Source organism: Nomascus leucogenys, chromosome 4 (genome assembly GCF_006542625.1).
Source record: "Nomascus leucogenys isolate Asia chromosome 4, Asia_NLE_v1, whole genome shotgun sequence".
Taxonomy (NCBI): Eukaryota; Metazoa; Chordata; class Mammalia; order Primates; family Hylobatidae; genus Nomascus; species Nomascus leucogenys.
In genome coordinates, this window is record NC_044384.1 from 64,116,154 (window position 1) to 64,133,267 (window position 17,114).

Sequence of the window (17,114 nt, forward strand, 5' to 3'; positions counted from 1 at the left end):
TTTTTTTACTGTATTTTACTAGACTAAGCTATTACAGTGGATAAATTAAAGATCCCCTCTCTTTTGTATTGTTTTATTATAGAAACCTTAAAACAGCCTTGAAAATGGCCAGTTACTCGTCTCTGAATGGCATAAATTCAATGATTATTTTTAAATGATAGATTCATTTCTTTGTAACCTGAAATTCCACCATAAAGGAAACCTAAATGGCTAAAAAATGAATAAGAAAAGAAATGAAGGGAACCAGTTAGTCATTTTGCATCCATTTACAATACTGTTTGCACTGAACAGATGATTACAGCAGAACAAAGTAACATGAAAGGATTTCTTTCTTTAGTTCCACCCTAGGGGCAGGCAACAGAAAAGACGAACAGCTGAACACACAGAGATGGGAAGCCTGTGTATGTAGTAAATCAGAAAGATAAAGGACACTAAGTAAATGCTCCCACTCATTTCTGAAACTAGAAGCTGTGATCTGGTTTATGATAGTAATCAAGTGGAAATCCACCTTAATCCTATGTCAAATGAAGTTCTGTAGGCCCCTTGTAAAATCTAGTAATTTTTTCTTCATACTGAAAGATCTGTAAGAGTTTATAGGTATTTAACTCGTTTATTTTCATGACTGAGTTTTCTTAGAATTTTGCCAATATGGCACCTACCTATTGAGGACAGGGGTTGCTGAACTTCCTTTTGTCCTCCCAACAACTTAGTCATATCTCTGTTCCTTGCTGTCGATTTTCCATCTCAAAAATTATGGCAGACACTGTACCTTCCCGACCCACTTACCTTGAATTTTTTAGATCAAAAGACCACTTCTTAGCATACATCCTTTTCTCTTCAATCCTCAGGACCCACCATCCCATGGCTGTCCTCACACAGTCACAGTGAAGGGCCTATTAAGGAAGCACTTCCCCTGGGGATGATATCTAGGGGTTTGAAAATAGCCTTGGAAGCCTCATGGTGCCAAATAATGGTAAGATCCACGTACAAAATGAGCCAAACAGCAGAGTCTAGAAAACTTTGCTTAAAATATTTCAAAGCTGTATATGTTTTATTTATAAATAACATTTAGACACAGAGGTCAATAAGATATTCCAAAAATTCCCAATTTTTTAGTACAGACACATCAGAGAGGAAAAATAGTATGTTTATATGTTTCTGTCACTTGACAGCAAAAACAAAGGCTGGTCATATCCAGATATCTGAGTAGACATAGTACCAGATCACTTACAAACTACAAGCATTAGATTTATTTATTTATTTTATTTGTGGCACTCCTGAATAATTTCCCTGAATACCTTCATTCTCACTATGTGTGCTATGCAATTATATCACATCAGTTATACGACTTTTGGTCGACTTAAACTCACTCTTCACTTGGCATGAATTCTGCTAAAAGAAATACTTGTGAGTAAACAATCTTTAAATTTTAAGCCCTTCTGCTTTCTTCTCCTTCCATGTTTCCTGTGAATTTATTCCACCTGTGCACTGTGGGAGATAGCATAACAAAGCTGGTAAGATATTTTTCATTCATTATCTATTATCCAACTATTTATTCTAGAAACAGTAGCATATTGGAATTTTAGAAGTATATCTTAATATCAGTCACAATTTATACCCGAATACTTTGCTTTAAAAAGAAATCAAATGTAGATATTGATACTCTGAAACCAGAAGGTTTTTAACCAAGGTCAAATTCTTCCTCTGTCCCCAATAGCAGCAATTCAACAACTTTTGTGAAGCCCAAGAAATGGGACTGTAGATACTCCAGAAATATGTGCATTATCCTCACAGAAGTGGAGCAGGGATTGATCCTGCTGCTGCACAGATACCTTTATTACACATGTACACACACATATCTCTGTCACTGCATTCAAAACACTGTCACTTTACTGTCCCCATTGTATTCTCATATATTCCTGACCTGTATGATTTTCATGATCTCAAAAAAAAATTTTAATGTGTGGATGGGAAAAGTTAGTAAGGTCCTAATGCAAATGCATAGCCTGGTGGCAAAACAGCATTCGTAAGGACCCCAGAATCCCTTCCAAGGATGTTGCACCCCATAATCAACCCCAAGTGTAAGTCTCTTAACGATAGGCAGCTGTTGAAGAAATCTACAATTCTAGCCATTCTCCATGAGGCTGGTAAGGAATTGAGTCATTGGCAACTCACATGTGTAGACTCACTTGTCTTATTTTATTTAATCTTGAGATGAGAAAAGAAATCCATAATATTCCCAAAAGATTTCTACGCAGAGCATAAACACAAATTATGAAATCATTCAGAGAATTGAGACTAAAAGACTGAGTTCTTGAGAAGCTTAAACTCCTCCCTTTCTTAAAATAACATAAATGTTAGTAAATGCCTTGGTATGATCCCAAGGGACTCAGCCTCAGAATTTCCCTTTGCTTAATTTGATCTTAGACCTGAACCCACTTAAAGCCTTCAATTTCACATTGGAAGGTAACTAAAACTCCATTCCCTCACCTTTCTAGCATGTCTTTTTAATATATCATAAAGAACTCAGTACTGTACTCAGTATTTCAGCAAAAAGACCGCTTGTTAAATTCACAGAAGGAACACATAAAAGGCAGAAGTAAATAAACGAGACATAGAATTCTTTTTTTTCAAATAAAATAACTTTAAAAATAAATTGGCCTGCAAAACTACTTTTGCAATTACAGTGTCATATTTGGCCCCACTATGTCTCAGAGGCACTGCATAAATATGAACAGAATCATCTAATGCACTTTTTCAAAACAGTGCTTCTCAGCCAGGGGCTAGTGCGAATTCATTCTACAGCTAGGTGCCGGTGACACTTCCGTTTGCTTTACTGGCAACATTTTGGTGATGCGTCCTATACTAAGAGGAAGGCTAGAAACCAAGCACATGTCAAGAGCCAAGTCCACCATGTTACTTCTTTTCATGCTTCTTGGTTAACTCCCCAACGCCCAGTTGGATGTGGTCCCGGTTGTCACTGATTCTCTCTTCCCTGTGCTGACTCTCCTGGGAGACTTGCTGCACAGCTTGCAGGATTGCATTCTGCACAATCTGTTTGCTGGCATTCTGCAGCATCACCTCTTCAGGCTCATTTCCAGGTTTCTCACCTAGCCAAAAACATGAAAAGGAGGGGAAAAGGAGAGAAATTAATTTCAGGAATGTGAGGGGGAAAGATAGGGGAGGAAGATGGGAGGGAAGAGTGAGACTGTAAGAACACACTGGAGTGGACCAGTTAACTATGAGAAGCCCACTAGAGCACATACAATTGGGGGATTGGTCTCAGGACATGCTTTGGATACCAAAAGTCCTTGATATGAAATGACCTAGTGTTTGCATATAATCTACACACATCCTGCCATACACTTTAAGTCATCTGTAGTTACTTATAATACCTAATATAATATAAATGTAATGTAAGTAGTTGTTATACTATATTTTAAAAATTGTATTGTTTTTCACTGCTGCACTGTTATTTCTTTTATCAGGTTTTTTCCAATATTTTTTTCCATGGTTGTTTGAATCCTAGGATCATCAGCTGCTAGAGAGACAGTTTCTAGAAAAGAACAGACCCTTGCCCTTTTGCACCTTCCCCACTTCCTTCAGGAAATGCAGACATAACGCCTTCAGGTGTTGCACTCATCTTCCAGTAAGCATGAAGATGAAAGCCAACGTTCTGGGCATGGCTGAGGAGAAAGAAGCAGACTAATTTTGATGGCAACACTGAACATCTGTACCAGCCCTGGGCCACGTACTTCTGGGCGTTCGTGTATGTGATGAAAATATTTCCTTTCTGTTTAATCCAACATTATTCAGGTTTTATGTTACTTGCACCCAAATACATGCCTAGTGTATATAACCTCACTGGGGCTGGAGAATAGATGATGACTGAATCCATATCAAGGTCAACTTTGCCCCTATAATAGGATCACAACCATTGAAACTATCTGAAGCTGCCCACTGTGATCTAGAGCAGTCATTGGCAAACATTTTCATCAGAACCTGCCCCCCTCCCCGCCTGGTGATCTACAGCAGGGATTGGCAAACTTTTCTTTAAAGAATGAGATAGGAGATAGTCTAAGTTCATGGGTCATACAATTTCTGGAACAACTACTCAACTCTGCTGTTGTAGCATGAAATCAGCTATGGATGAGTGCATATGGCTTTCATTCAATAAAACTTTATTTACAAAAAAACAGGCCACAGGCCAGATTTGGCCCATGGGCCAGTTTGTCAACCCCCAATCTGGAATGGTGGGAACTTTCTAATTAGAAGGCAAGGCAGTCTACCCAGCACTGATTCTCTGCTTTCTTTCTTAGTTAAAAACAAAATCTTAATTTTATTTGAGTAGTTATGTAACTAGGTATAGCTAAGTTCTGTGGTGGAAGTGGAAGTTCATTTACTAAAAATTCTGGAAAAGGCATGTAGAAGGGTAAAGTCAGATAAAGGTCTTTTGTCCTCTCCCCATCCTATTGCCTGCAACTCTGGCCTGATAGTTATTACAAGGACCAGAGCCATTAGAACCATTAGAATACAAACTGTTTTCAGGGATTTCAGAAGGAAAAGAAGGAGCTTGGGATCCAATGACCAAGAAGCCACCATATCAGTTCTCAGATGCCCACCTCCAGGCCTCTTTTTATGTTAGAAAAAAGTAATATGCCTTGTTTAAGGCAACTGCTCTTTTGTATTTTTTTTTATTGTGCAGCCGATGTAATACTAACTCATACATGGTAGACTGATCATGAATCTACCATTTGGTTGAAGTGCAATCTGGAAAACCCTAAATCCCATCTATTTATCTTTATAGTGGTAAACAGAATGGACATCATTTCTTATTTAAAATCATCTTTTTGGATATTTCCTCTACATAAATATGCTCACTACCATGAAGATGTATTTAAAATTGGAGGGATGACGTTCACTGGGGTTGATTAATTAACAACAGAATTTATACACCTAAGAGGAAACATCACAAAAGATAATATTAAGTAATTCTGGAAGACCAGACAGTTCTTATCCATGAAGACATACAATCTTCATTTATTGAGCATTTTTATCCATCCATTGAGGGATTTGCAATCTAGTGAACAAAGCAAGATAAACCTATTGGGAGCAAAGAACAATATTTTTAAAAACAGGATAAAATGATCAATCTACACCAAACTGAGCAGAGGAGTCTGGAGGCATGAATTGCAATAGACTGAAGCTGTGAAATGGCCAAGAAGAATAGAAATTTTTCTATATGAAGAGTCATGAAGGCATAGCTATCAAGAATATATGTTTTGAATCACTTCAGAGATTTCAAGTCCTTTGTACCACTTGCATTCATGCAATCTTGGGTAAGATACTTCACCTCGGTAAGCCTGTTTGCACATCTGTAAAATGGGCAAGTGTCATTAATTTAGGATGGTTGTTGGAGAATTAACTGACATAAAGCGTATTCAGCAGTCAGTGTGGTCCCTAATACATAGTAAGCATTTGTAAGTGTCCACCATTGTGTGTTAGGGAATAGTCTAAGCTGTTGTAACCGAGAAACTCAAAAATAGGACAGCTCACACAAGAGAAATTCATTGCTCTCTCGTGTAACAGTTCAGAGGTACTCCAGTATGTAAGTAGCTCTGCTGCATGGGTTATCTAAGGACTCTAACTTCCTTACATCTTACTGCTCTGACCTTTATTATAATATTGCCCTCATTTACCTGAGTGAAGCTGGTTAACCAATATCCCATGTGGGACCAAAAGAGAGCAAAAGAGAAAATGGAGGGCAAGCAATTTCTTTTTAAAGAATTGTCATAAAGGTTGCAAACATCACTCTTCTGATATTCCATTGAGGGAAACTTAATTACATGGCCACGCTTAGCCATGTGGGAGGCTAGGAAATACATTCATAGGCTGGGCAGCCATATGTCTTTCTGAAATTCAAGGAGGGGCCAGGTGCAGTGACTCACAGCTGTAATCCCAGCACTTTGGGAGGCCGACGTGGGCGAATCATTTGAGCTCAGGAGTTTGAGACCAGCCTGGCCAACATGGCGAAACCCCATCTCTGCTAAAACACAAAAAAATTAGTCTGGCGTGGTGGCAAGCACATGTAGTCCCAGCTGTTTGGGAGGTTGAGGCACAAGAATCACTTGAACCTGGGAGGCAGAGGTTGCAGTGAGCTGAGATCATGCCATTGCATTCCAGCCTGGTTGATAGAGTGAGACTCTGTCACAAAAAAAAAGTAAAATAAATAAAAATAAAATTCAAGAAGGTTCTAATGCTAAAACAAATAAGCCATTAAGGAGTTCAAAAAATTACTTCCAAGCAAAGCCAAGGCTACATTGAAAAGGGAGAATGCAGTATATACTTGCAGCAGGACAAATGTGAAACCCAGGTTGCTCTGTCTACTACCACTATATAGTGTGTAAGTGTGAGGACAAACAAAAACAATTTCAAAAGGTTTAGGCTTGCTCCTAGAAAGACTATCTTAGCCAAACTAGATGCGTGTTAACTCTCACTGCCCTCATTACCACTTCGTTTTAGGTCATATTTATCTACCTGCAGTGGAGGTTGTGGGATAACGAGAGCAGCGAAGGCTGGAGCAGAGAAAGAGAGGGATTAAGGTGGGGGGAAAAGCCACCCAGAGCACTTAACAGACAATTCATGCAAAATAAAAAGCTGCGCAAAGCACACATATTACTTGTGTGTTAGGCTGTTTGGTATGCGAGGAATAATATTCTCTTCCATTACCTTAAGCTATGGTAGAGGGGAGGGAACCATGAAAATAGATATACAAATGCCATAGCCAAGTGTCCAGGAACTGTTCAGCTGAGCTTCATATTACAACTCAGAAACTGGAAAAATCCAGTATAGCTCCAGTTACTGCACCACCTAGGTTATCCTCTGCCATGAGCGAGCCTCACCTCTCCATCTGCTGCTACCAACCAAGCACCTCTCCGCTTCTTCTGGAGTCTCTCTGACTTTACGCATTCACTCATTCTTATTTCTGCATATTCACAATGTGCATTGCTTCATGACTGTACATATCTCCTTCCCTGAGGTCATTCCAGCTAAGGTCCTGGCAAATGTTCTTGCAACTGACTGACCTTTGCCATATCTTCAGTTGAAATTCCTGAGAGAGAGAGGCTAATAGACTCACCATATCACCATTATCCTTATAAAGCAGCACTTTTATACCAGGCAGTGTTTTTTTGCTTTTGTTTTTGTTTTTTTCTGATGGGGTCTCACTGTGTTGACCAGCTTGGTCTCAAACTCCTGGGCTCAAGCAATCTTCCAGCCTCAGACTCCCAAGTACCTGGAACTACAGGCACACTCCACCACACCAGGCTCCAGGCCACTTCTTAAGCCAGCCGTAGGTTGAATAACAAGGTTTATTCTGGCCCATTTTGCTGTGGCCAAAAAGTTCGGATCAAGAGGTGGGAACACAGCTACTTAGGAGGAAGGAACCACTTAGCCCCATTGCCTTGGCAAAGCATCCTGGAGAGCAGGTGTTCACAGGTTAGTCTTTGTGCGGCATCACACTCATACCTCCTGGTGTTCCTGTGGCATTCACTTGTAAGGACAAGATATTTGAGGAACTCCTGATGGAGTCTCTTATAATAATACAAGTACCATGTGAGGAAGTACACTACAACCAACAGAAGGCAGGTCCAGCCACTCAAATCCTCCGAGTCTCACCATTGACTTATATGCACTGAATTCACTTCAATGTAATGAATCACTTAGCGTCGTAGGCAGACTGTTGCCTAGTTTTAAATGATGAAAACATCCTCCAGCCTAATTAGCATTTACAACATCAATTTCGTGTTTCATAAAAAAATGAGGAATTGATTTAATTGGCTATAAACTCTTAAATGCCCAATATAAATAAGCCAAAATTGAGAATGTGGTGTAACTTAATTTGTCTTCAGTGTCTTTCCACCTCGGATCGTTACTTGCCTCTCCTCATCCCCAGGCATCCACATGGTCCTGCTTCTCTGTGATCACCCAGTGCTCCTCCATGAGGATCCGGCCTTCCACAGACCGCTGTGAGCTCTACAGCTCCCCACCACGCCCCTCAGAACTTTCTGCCCCATAACCCATTCATGCCTCTCCAGTGGAAGGTGTCTAAGGAGCTCAATTGCAATATGGTTAATAATTGGTCTAATTTCTTATGTATAACCATTAAAATTGTGCTTCTAATGACCATTGGATGACCCTCCTGATAAAAACTTACATCAATTTTCCCCCAAAAACCTAGGTGTCATTTACTTCTTTTACATTAGCCCTGTTATATTCCACTGAGGCAGGTTTTGGAAAAGGTCAGTGTTCCATTTTGAGGCAGAATCTGGTTAGTGATGTTTTTCTAGATTGCACAGATAGGGCGCCAGATGTTGTATCACAAATGGCATCTCTATCTCTCATCTCTCCCCACTGACTCACTAACTATGCAAATTACAGAAGTCCCTCCCAAGGCAAGACAGGACTCCAGCACCACTCCCTGCACACACACTCTAATACACAGGGCTGCTGCTGGCAACCAGGGAGCAGTTATTTTATCTCCCCTTCTGATTGCTTGAGACTGCAAAGATAGTATGATCATTTATCAATGACGAGCACATGGAACACAGAGAACAAGAACTAATTCGGGGCCCTTTAATAATAGAATGATAGTTTTTTTCTTCCAGCTCTGGAACTACAGGAATTTTCCATGAAGGACCAGATGTTAAATCTCACTCATCTACACCAACTGCAAATAAAGCAAACCCAGGAGCCCTGCTTTGCTACCAAGCAAGCTAAAGTTATGTGAGTTCCCAGCAATGAAAAGCCACAGCCCCTGAGTTTCCAGCTTGCTGCTAGCCCAACTGAGCATGCTATTCCCCTATGCACCATAACCAAATCAGAAGCATTTTAGGTAGATTTGAGATGCAGAAAGCAAGACAGCTATCAGCAGGCATAGGACATTTCTAAGTCATATTTGAGTGATACTGTCTATTACCACCACCACCCTTATCAAATCAGATACATGGAATTAAGAATCATCTCTGACTCTACCTACAATGGCCAGCCACATTATGTCATAATGTAGCCAGCTACTCTTATAAATTATATGGAGTTCTTTATTAAAATGTCCTAGACAACAAAATGACATGAATCAGAAAGATATTTATGGAGGACCTACATGTATGGTACTATGGAGGATAACATAGGCCACTAGGCCAAACTGTTTCATTCATACATACATTCATTCATAAAAGAATTACAAAGCACTTACTACATGACAAACACTAGGCTAGGTATTGGAGACTAAACTGTTGAGCAGAACAGTCATAGCCCCTGCCCTGTGTGAGCTTACAATCTAGAAGAGTCAGATGTTAACCAGCTAATCAAATGGGTTTATAATTGAGAGCTATGACATGAGCTATGAAGGGAGCATGGCGAGCATACTGAAACCATCCCCACAAGGTTGACAGGAATTGAATGCCAGGCTCTGGACAGAAATACAGTTATAATTAAGTATCAGTCAGGCTGAGCTCTGGCCCGCTTACTTGATGCTGAAAGTCACTCAACACTAGATACTGCCAGTGCATCCCATTGTTCCTATAGACAGGATAGCTGACATTACAATAATGAGGTTTTTGTTTAAGGATCACTTAAGAAGTTTTTCAAAACCCAAATTCTACCAAAAAAGCTGATGTCAACCCACACAGAGGAAAAGGATCGGTATGAGAATGCAACATCTTCATCCTCCTGTCCCATGACTTCACCCTGCACTCGTCAACCAATCAACTATCTCCACACACTTCAGCCCACTCCACACCCTTAAAATCCATAGCCCCAATCTCCTTGGGTAGACAGATTTGAGATTTCCTCCCATCTCCTGGTCAGCAACTCTATGATTAAACCTTTTTTCCTCTGTTGCAACCCAGTGTCTCCACATATTGACTTGCTTTGTGCATCAGACAATGAACCTCTTATGATTACAATACCACAAAGGGAACTCATCTAGTTTAGGTGTCAGGGAAAGATGTCCAGAGAGGGGACTTAAGGATTAGTGAAAATTAGCTGATAAAAGGAAGGTGCTGGGAGCAATAAGGCAAGAACACTCAAGGCAAAAGATCCACCCCTGAGTGGCAAATCCCTGATCTGTGTAACAACAGCAGGGCTGGAGAGGAACTGAAGGCAGCCTGAGTGGCTGGTGCCCACCAGGGAGGGAGACAGGCGACGGCACTGAAGAAAGGAGGCCAGCCTGGGCCTGGGGTCCTGGGGAGGTATCAGAGCCTTTTTCTGAGAGTAAAGCAGCCATGTATCCTCATATCTGTGCCACCCAGCATAGCTTCAGTAGTCTGAGGAGAGTTACATAATTAAGGCAAGAATATGCAAGATTTGGAGAAGGCCTTGAAACACAGATGGACTTTGGAAAGGCCAAGGAGAAAAGGAAGCGAATTCTTTCCCTGGCCTTAAAGGGCAGGGCAGACAAGTGGCTGGTTGACTAACAGGGTCATGGAAAGCTTTTATGTGCAGAGCTGCTGAATTATTTTAGAACATAATTTAAATGATATAATATTACTGGATTGTAATTCCTTAGAGAAGCCATAAAAATGGTGCCAATAAAACTTGAAAAGGAAAAGACAATTTTACTCTAGGAATCAAGATGCTTATTGAGTTATTTTGGCCAGGAAAAGGCAAAGTTAATTTTGAAGGAAAGAAAAATAACAAAACAAGGAATAAGATGGACCTAATTTACCAGCTATTAATACCAGTTACAAAGCTATGTCAATTAAGAAAGTGTGATAATAATACAGGGATACAAAAATTGATCAGTACATTAAAGAGTCCAGAAACAACCACACAGATATATGGAACACCTGATGTATGGAAAACATGACAGTGTTGTATAGTAGGGAAAGGACAGTATTTTCAGTCTTTAGGGCTTGGCCAAGTAGTTATTCATATAGAAAAATAATGAAAGTGACTACTTCATACTATACACAAAAAATTTCCAAATGGATTTCATATCTAGATCTAAAAAGTAAAATAATTTGGAGCACAGAGGATTTTTAGGACAGTGAAACAACTCTGTATGATAGATACTATAATGATGGACACGTCATTGCATATTTGTCCAAACCCATAGAATGTACAACACCAAGAGTAAACCTTAATATGAACTGTGGAGTTTGGGTAATTATGATGTGTCAGTGCAGGTTTAACTAACAAATGCACCACTCTGTGGGGGATGTAGAAAGGGGGAGGCTGTGAGTGTGTGGGGGAAGGGGGCGTATAAGAAATCTCTGTACCTTCTGCTTAGTTTTGCTGTGAACTTAAAACTGCTTCACATCTGGAAGCCTAGCACTTTGGGAGGCTGGGGCGGGAGGATCACTTGAGTCTGGGAGTTCGAGACCAGCCTAAGTAATACTGTGAGACCCTCATCTCTATGAAAAATAAAAAAAAAATTTATAATAAGTAAAGCAATCAAGCTTTTAGAAGAATATCTTTGTGACCTGAGAGTGGATAAAGATTTCTTAAACGGGACACAAAAAGCAATAACCATAAAGAAAAAATTGGACAAATTGGGATACATTAAAATAAGTGGTTTTCACCAGGGAAACACACACTTGGAAAAAGACTTTTCACTGGAGGTAGAGGCACAGAGAATGCTTACGAAAATACTGTCTTGGAAATCCTTTAAATATTTCCTTTTTCTGAGCACGTAGATAACAACCAAGACTGTGTTATGAGTTCAGAGAGACTTAAAAGGCTGTTCTGACCACCACATACATTTCTGCAAAATTCAGCAGAAATGTAGGTTTTCCTCCTTTTACCCCCAAGAGACTCAGAAATCAAACTCCTCCCAAGAGTTTCTCCTTTCTTGCAGTCAGTAGGAACTCTAGAAAATCTATGAAATGAGAAATAAGAATGAAATCTTAAGCCTCCCCCAACCAACTGAACAGACCCCTTCTTGGCCAAGGCGACCTCAAAGTAACCTGGGAAATTGAGTTCTGGACCCTGATGGGATGGGAGGTGGGACATGCCTTGTTCTATCTCCTCCCTCGCCATCCCCTTTAGGCTTTCTTCCCTAACGGTTAAACAGAAACTAGCCCTCTCAAGAGACTCTGCCTGATGTCAATCACTCAACTGATGCTGCCCCTCCCTTTTATGTTTCAACAAAACAACCAACTAGCATTCCTCCTGTCATCCAGGCTGGAGTTCAGTGGTGCTAGCTTGGCTCACTGCAGCCTCAACCTCCTGGGCTCAAGCAATTCTCCCACCTCAGCCTCCCAACTAGCTGGGACTACAGGCGCCCGCCACCACGCCCAGCTAATTTTTTGTATTTTTTGTAGAGATAGTGTCTTGCCACACCACAGGGCTGGTTTCTGTTTAGCCCTTAGGGAAGAAAGCCTAACGGGGTTGGCAAAGGAGGAGGTATAACAAGGCCTGTCCCACTTCCCATCCCATCATTGCCCAGGCTAGTCTCGAACTCCTGGGCTCAAGTGATCCGCCCACCTCAGCCTCCCAAAGTATTGAGATTACAGGTGCGAGCCACTGCACAGGCCAGCCTTCCTTTGGGATAAGAGACCATCGACCATGGAGTGGCTCCCGTGAGTCTATGCAGGCTGTGCAGTGAGGCTTTTGCATCCTGTGCTTCATCTTTTGAGGTCAGGGGGCTGAAAACTCCACCCTGGGCTCATGCTAACTCGGTTGTATTTTGAACTCGGGACCCAGGAGAGGTATGAATGTCAATTGCGCATGCGTAAGTTTCTCTTTTCATAAATATTCATGACTCTTCCTGTAACTTATTGAATATGTATATCTGGCCTGCTCAGCCAGAATTCCTGTTCCCTGTGCCCCTCCCCGAAAGTGGCTGTTTCTGGCCTCTCATCCGCGGCTACACTGCCCAGCCCATCAGAATGGCTGCCCTGCAGGCTGTAGCCCTCTATGAGAAACAAGCTCTCCCTTCCAAATGTATGAACCGCATCAGCTGACAAACAGAAAGTTCAGGAAAAGCAATCCAGAGCCACCAAACCACCAGGCTGGCCCGAACTCATGACTCCCAGATGCAGGAGTCTGCTATTTATAGGGGCAGCAAAAGTAGACACTGTGTGATCTCATGTGCTAAAGGAAGCCACAGTACCAAGGTCCTAATAGAATGCAAGGCAAATTTTGGAAGCCAGAGGCTTGCATACTTTCTTCCCCACTGCAGGACCTTCCATAGCCTCTGCTATGTCCTAGTGGTGGCCTCCTGGGGGACCAGGACATTGGAGGTAAGAAGATAGGGAAAATCCTTGACTCACGAGACAAGGGCTGTTTTTATTTTATCAAACATACTTAGAGTAACTAGTACATCCACAGCACTTTTTGACAACAAAAACTCTTATTAGGCCATTTATAGATTTGTCCTCCCAAGAGTTCTGAAGCAGCTGGAAATGGAGTCCAGAGATTTCTTGTCCCCACTCAGATAAGAATTACTGGACCGTATCACTAGATCTCTTAAATATTTAACCAAAGATGCTCAGTTCCCAGGCATGGTGAGGACATGCTTTCCCTTCCTGGGAAAGAAGGAGGGAGGGAACCAATATGAGCACTATGAGTGATGTTAAAGGAATCTTCAAAAACAAACAAAAAAACATCCCCACTGTATGCCAGTGTTCTCCCTGAAATAAACAGCGCAATCTTCACAATCACCATTTCTCTGCCAAAGAAGGAATCAAATTCCCAGATGTGACAAGTCATCAGAAAGTGCAAGTCTAGAATTTAACTAAATAATCTCTCAGAAGTAATATTTAGTCCCTGGAGGAAGTGAATATAGAGCGAGAATCTCAGGGGGCTAACCAGAGGAAAATTATCCTCTGCCATAAAGTAAAATCCTTCCTACTCTCCTTGAAAGAACAGCTCCCAACCTTTTGAAGATGATTCCTTTGTAATGTCAAAATATTTCCCATATCCCTTCATGACACAATGACAAGAAGAGGCTATGAATTCAGTAATGCTTTTAGATGATTAATACTATTAATCACAGCAACCTCCATATTCAGTACTTTTGAAAAATTGCAGGAGTTATGTAAGACAGTGTATTCCGACTGCAGAAACTTTGAGAGGCAAATAAGACATAGCTGTGCTTTAAAGCAGCTCCATGGGCTAGGGGTCTTTCTTGCTCTCACACCAGGCTGGAGGCATTAGAAGGAGCAATAAAAAGCAGGCAGATGTTGTAAACTAATTCCTAATGATGAATTTTCAAGGCTGTAATGGGGGTAGGGGACAGGGCATGGTGTGAAACTAGAAGCCTTCCTCCAGCTATCCTCAATTTCTGGCCTCTCCTAAATGTCAGTCATAAACATTAATTAAATATCCAACATCACTATGTTTGCATAAGGCAGGCTGAGTTTTCACCTTCAGGAACAATGTGATAACTAAGAGTTTTTACAATTTTTAAGTATCATGAAATATGTTAAGATGTGAAATGATTAACCAAGATGAAGTATCAATTCTATTTTTTTAAGTGGAAAACTGGAGGCTCAGAATATTGTTTGGAGTCACACATGGGATTAGATCTGTGTGCTCCACACCCTGGGCCAGAGTTCTTTCCATGACACCTTCCTGCTGCAGCTTCCGTCTTCAGGATAAGGAAGGAAAGCAAGGAGCTGGTGTCCAGACACAGAGCCCAAAGATTATTTCCTTCTCTGCACAAAATGGAAAATAGATAAATGTATCCCCTCACTTCTTGTCGTGCTTCCATTTGCTCCACTGTCTCAAACAGCAGCTGGAGTAACTTTTTAAAAATGTAAATCCAATCTGTCATGCACCTGCACACAACTCTTCCTTGGTCTCCCATTGCATTTGGAAAGAAAACTCAACCTCTTACCATGGGCCCCAGGGCCCTGCGTGACCAGTCCCTGTCTCTTGTGCAGCCTCATGCCCTCACCCCTCCTCTCACTTAGCAGATGTGGACTTTTCTATCTATGACTCTGTACTCAATTCATCAAAGATAAAATCTAGTCATGAGTGTATGCATGACTCGTTACCACTTACTTTGTTTTCTTAAAAAATTTTGACTTAGAAACTTTTTTTTAAATCATTGAAATTTTTTTAAAGATGGTGCCTCACTCTGTCACCCAGGCTGGAGTGCAGTGGCATGATAATGGCTCACTGCAGCCTTGAACTCCCACCTCAGCCTCCCGAGTAGCTGGGACTACAGGTGCATGCTACTACCACCAGCTAATTTTTTTAATTTTTAATCTTTTTGCAGAGATGGGGGTCTCACTATGTTGCCCAGGCTGGTCTCAAACTCCTAGCCTCAAGTGATCCTCCTGCTTCCACTTCCCAAAGCACTGGGATTACAGGTGTGAGACACCACACCCAGCTCTGTTACAACTTACTGTGGGACCTTGAACAAGTCAGCTTCCTCACCTCTAAAATGGGCACAATAATGGCACGTCCTCACAAGGTTGTTGCAGCCTGTGTCCCCTACAGCATCTGCTCTCAAGGGGATGACCCCCTTTGTTCTCATTCAACATTGTCCCCTGTGTATGCACAATCTGTAAGTATGGTTCAATGAGTGGCTGTGAAAGTCACTGTTTTCCAGTCTGTTCTTTCTTCCCCCATTTTCTCTGCTCCCATTAATTTTCTGCTCTTGGTCTCCTTTGCTATGTTTTGCTGATTCGCTGCAGTGAGAGTTAAGGCACAAGAGGAAGCAGCTGAGGAGACACTCCTTTGGTGCCAGCTCAGCCCCTCTGCATGAGAGAAGGTGCAGAAAACACACTAGAGTGTGAATATTAGAAAGGCTGCTCCAATTTCCAGGCCACATATGGCTAGGCCAATTAGCAGTTTCAAAATCTTACACCCAGTTCATCTCTGCCATCTCCTAGCTTCTTGTTTTCTCCCTCCTCCTCTTCCCTTTGCATGCCTGCAAACTTCTAAGGGGGTCAGTTCTCCACGCCCTCCATTTGGTTTCAAACACTACAGAACAAACAAGTGTGAAAATAAGCTCATTTCAGTTGGGTCCAGTGATGTTCCCAGATGATTTTGTTCCTGTTGGTCAACCATTTGCCATGACAACATTCTCCTCAAGCTTATAAACTTCCCGAACCCTGCACACATTGGTATGTAATGAACCAAGTCCTGCCAACACTCTGAGGCTCTGTAGTCATGAGCCTGTGCTGAGAAAGCCCTTGTCTTAGGGGCACTGGGTTTGAATCCCATTTCAGGGCCTTTTTGAGTTCACCTGAACAAGCCTTGGTTTTCTCACACCTAAACTACAAAATACAGGTGAAAACTTCTGATTAATTTTGAAGCAGATAAATGAGAATACGAGTCAACATTGTTCACCTACAAATAGGATAAAGAAATAGAAAAATCTTGGTCCAGCCATGAGTTCCCCTTATCCTAGTATACGTGGCTTTTCTTTTATTATACCTTTTTTTTTTTTTATAACCATAAGAATGAGAATCTTGGCTCTTTTTACTGTGTTGGGGTTAATTAGAAAGAGAGAACAGGTGGCTGGAAATAGAAAAGGAAGCGAAGAACAAGATCAGATGTTTTACGTCTTTTTTTTTTTTCCAGTGATATTTCAGAAGAAAAAAAGAAGCCGAAGAAAAACAAACCCAGACTTTAGAAGTATTTGTTAGAACTGTGTGACAGGAAATTAACATCACGTGTTTCACCCTGTGTCTCAGGGAGCCTCGGCTGTCACATTCAAAAACTCCAAGTCAAATGTATTGAGCTTTTGGTCTGAGAACCAGAAATGAAGACAAGAAGAAAGGGAGGTAAGAAGAATTAGAGGAAGGGAGGAAAAGTGAAACAGTACCTTTGAGGATGCAAATTAGCCACCTTCAAATAAAATTAAATTACATGTTATCTAACTGAAATTGTAGATAGTGGCTTAAAAGTTTCTAGCAAGCAAACTATGGTAAAATAGAAATTAATTATAGAAGACATAATAACTGACTAGTTTAAGATGCAAGAACTTACAATGACAACACTGTCATTGTGCTGTCATTTTTGCCTTATTTACTGAAAATAACATCTGCATTTTTTCAATTCATCTTATTTTTTCATGAAACATTAAGTTCTTCAGCCACAAACTCTTCTAACATAATTTGTTAGTTGGTCTGTCTGTTTAGCCACCACTCAATTTA

General features: G+C 41.0%; 1 protein-coding gene across 2 annotated transcripts in view; it reads right to left on the reverse strand.

The window, feature by feature from the left end:
- Nucleotides 1–1,024: 1,024 nt before the first annotated feature.
- AKAIN1 (A-kinase anchor inhibitor 1) overlaps nucleotides 1,025–17,114 on the reverse strand; it is a 54,432-nt gene continuing 38,342 nt past the window's right edge. For both annotated transcript variants that reach the window (XM_012506276.2, XM_003262055.4), the window contains exon 2: nucleotides 1,025–3,110. In XM_012506276.2, the coding sequence (XP_012361730.1) occupies nucleotides 2,917–3,110 (194 nt within the window). In that variant the 3' untranslated portion in view covers nucleotides 1,025–2,916. The remainder of the gene's footprint in view (nucleotides 3,111–17,114) is intronic.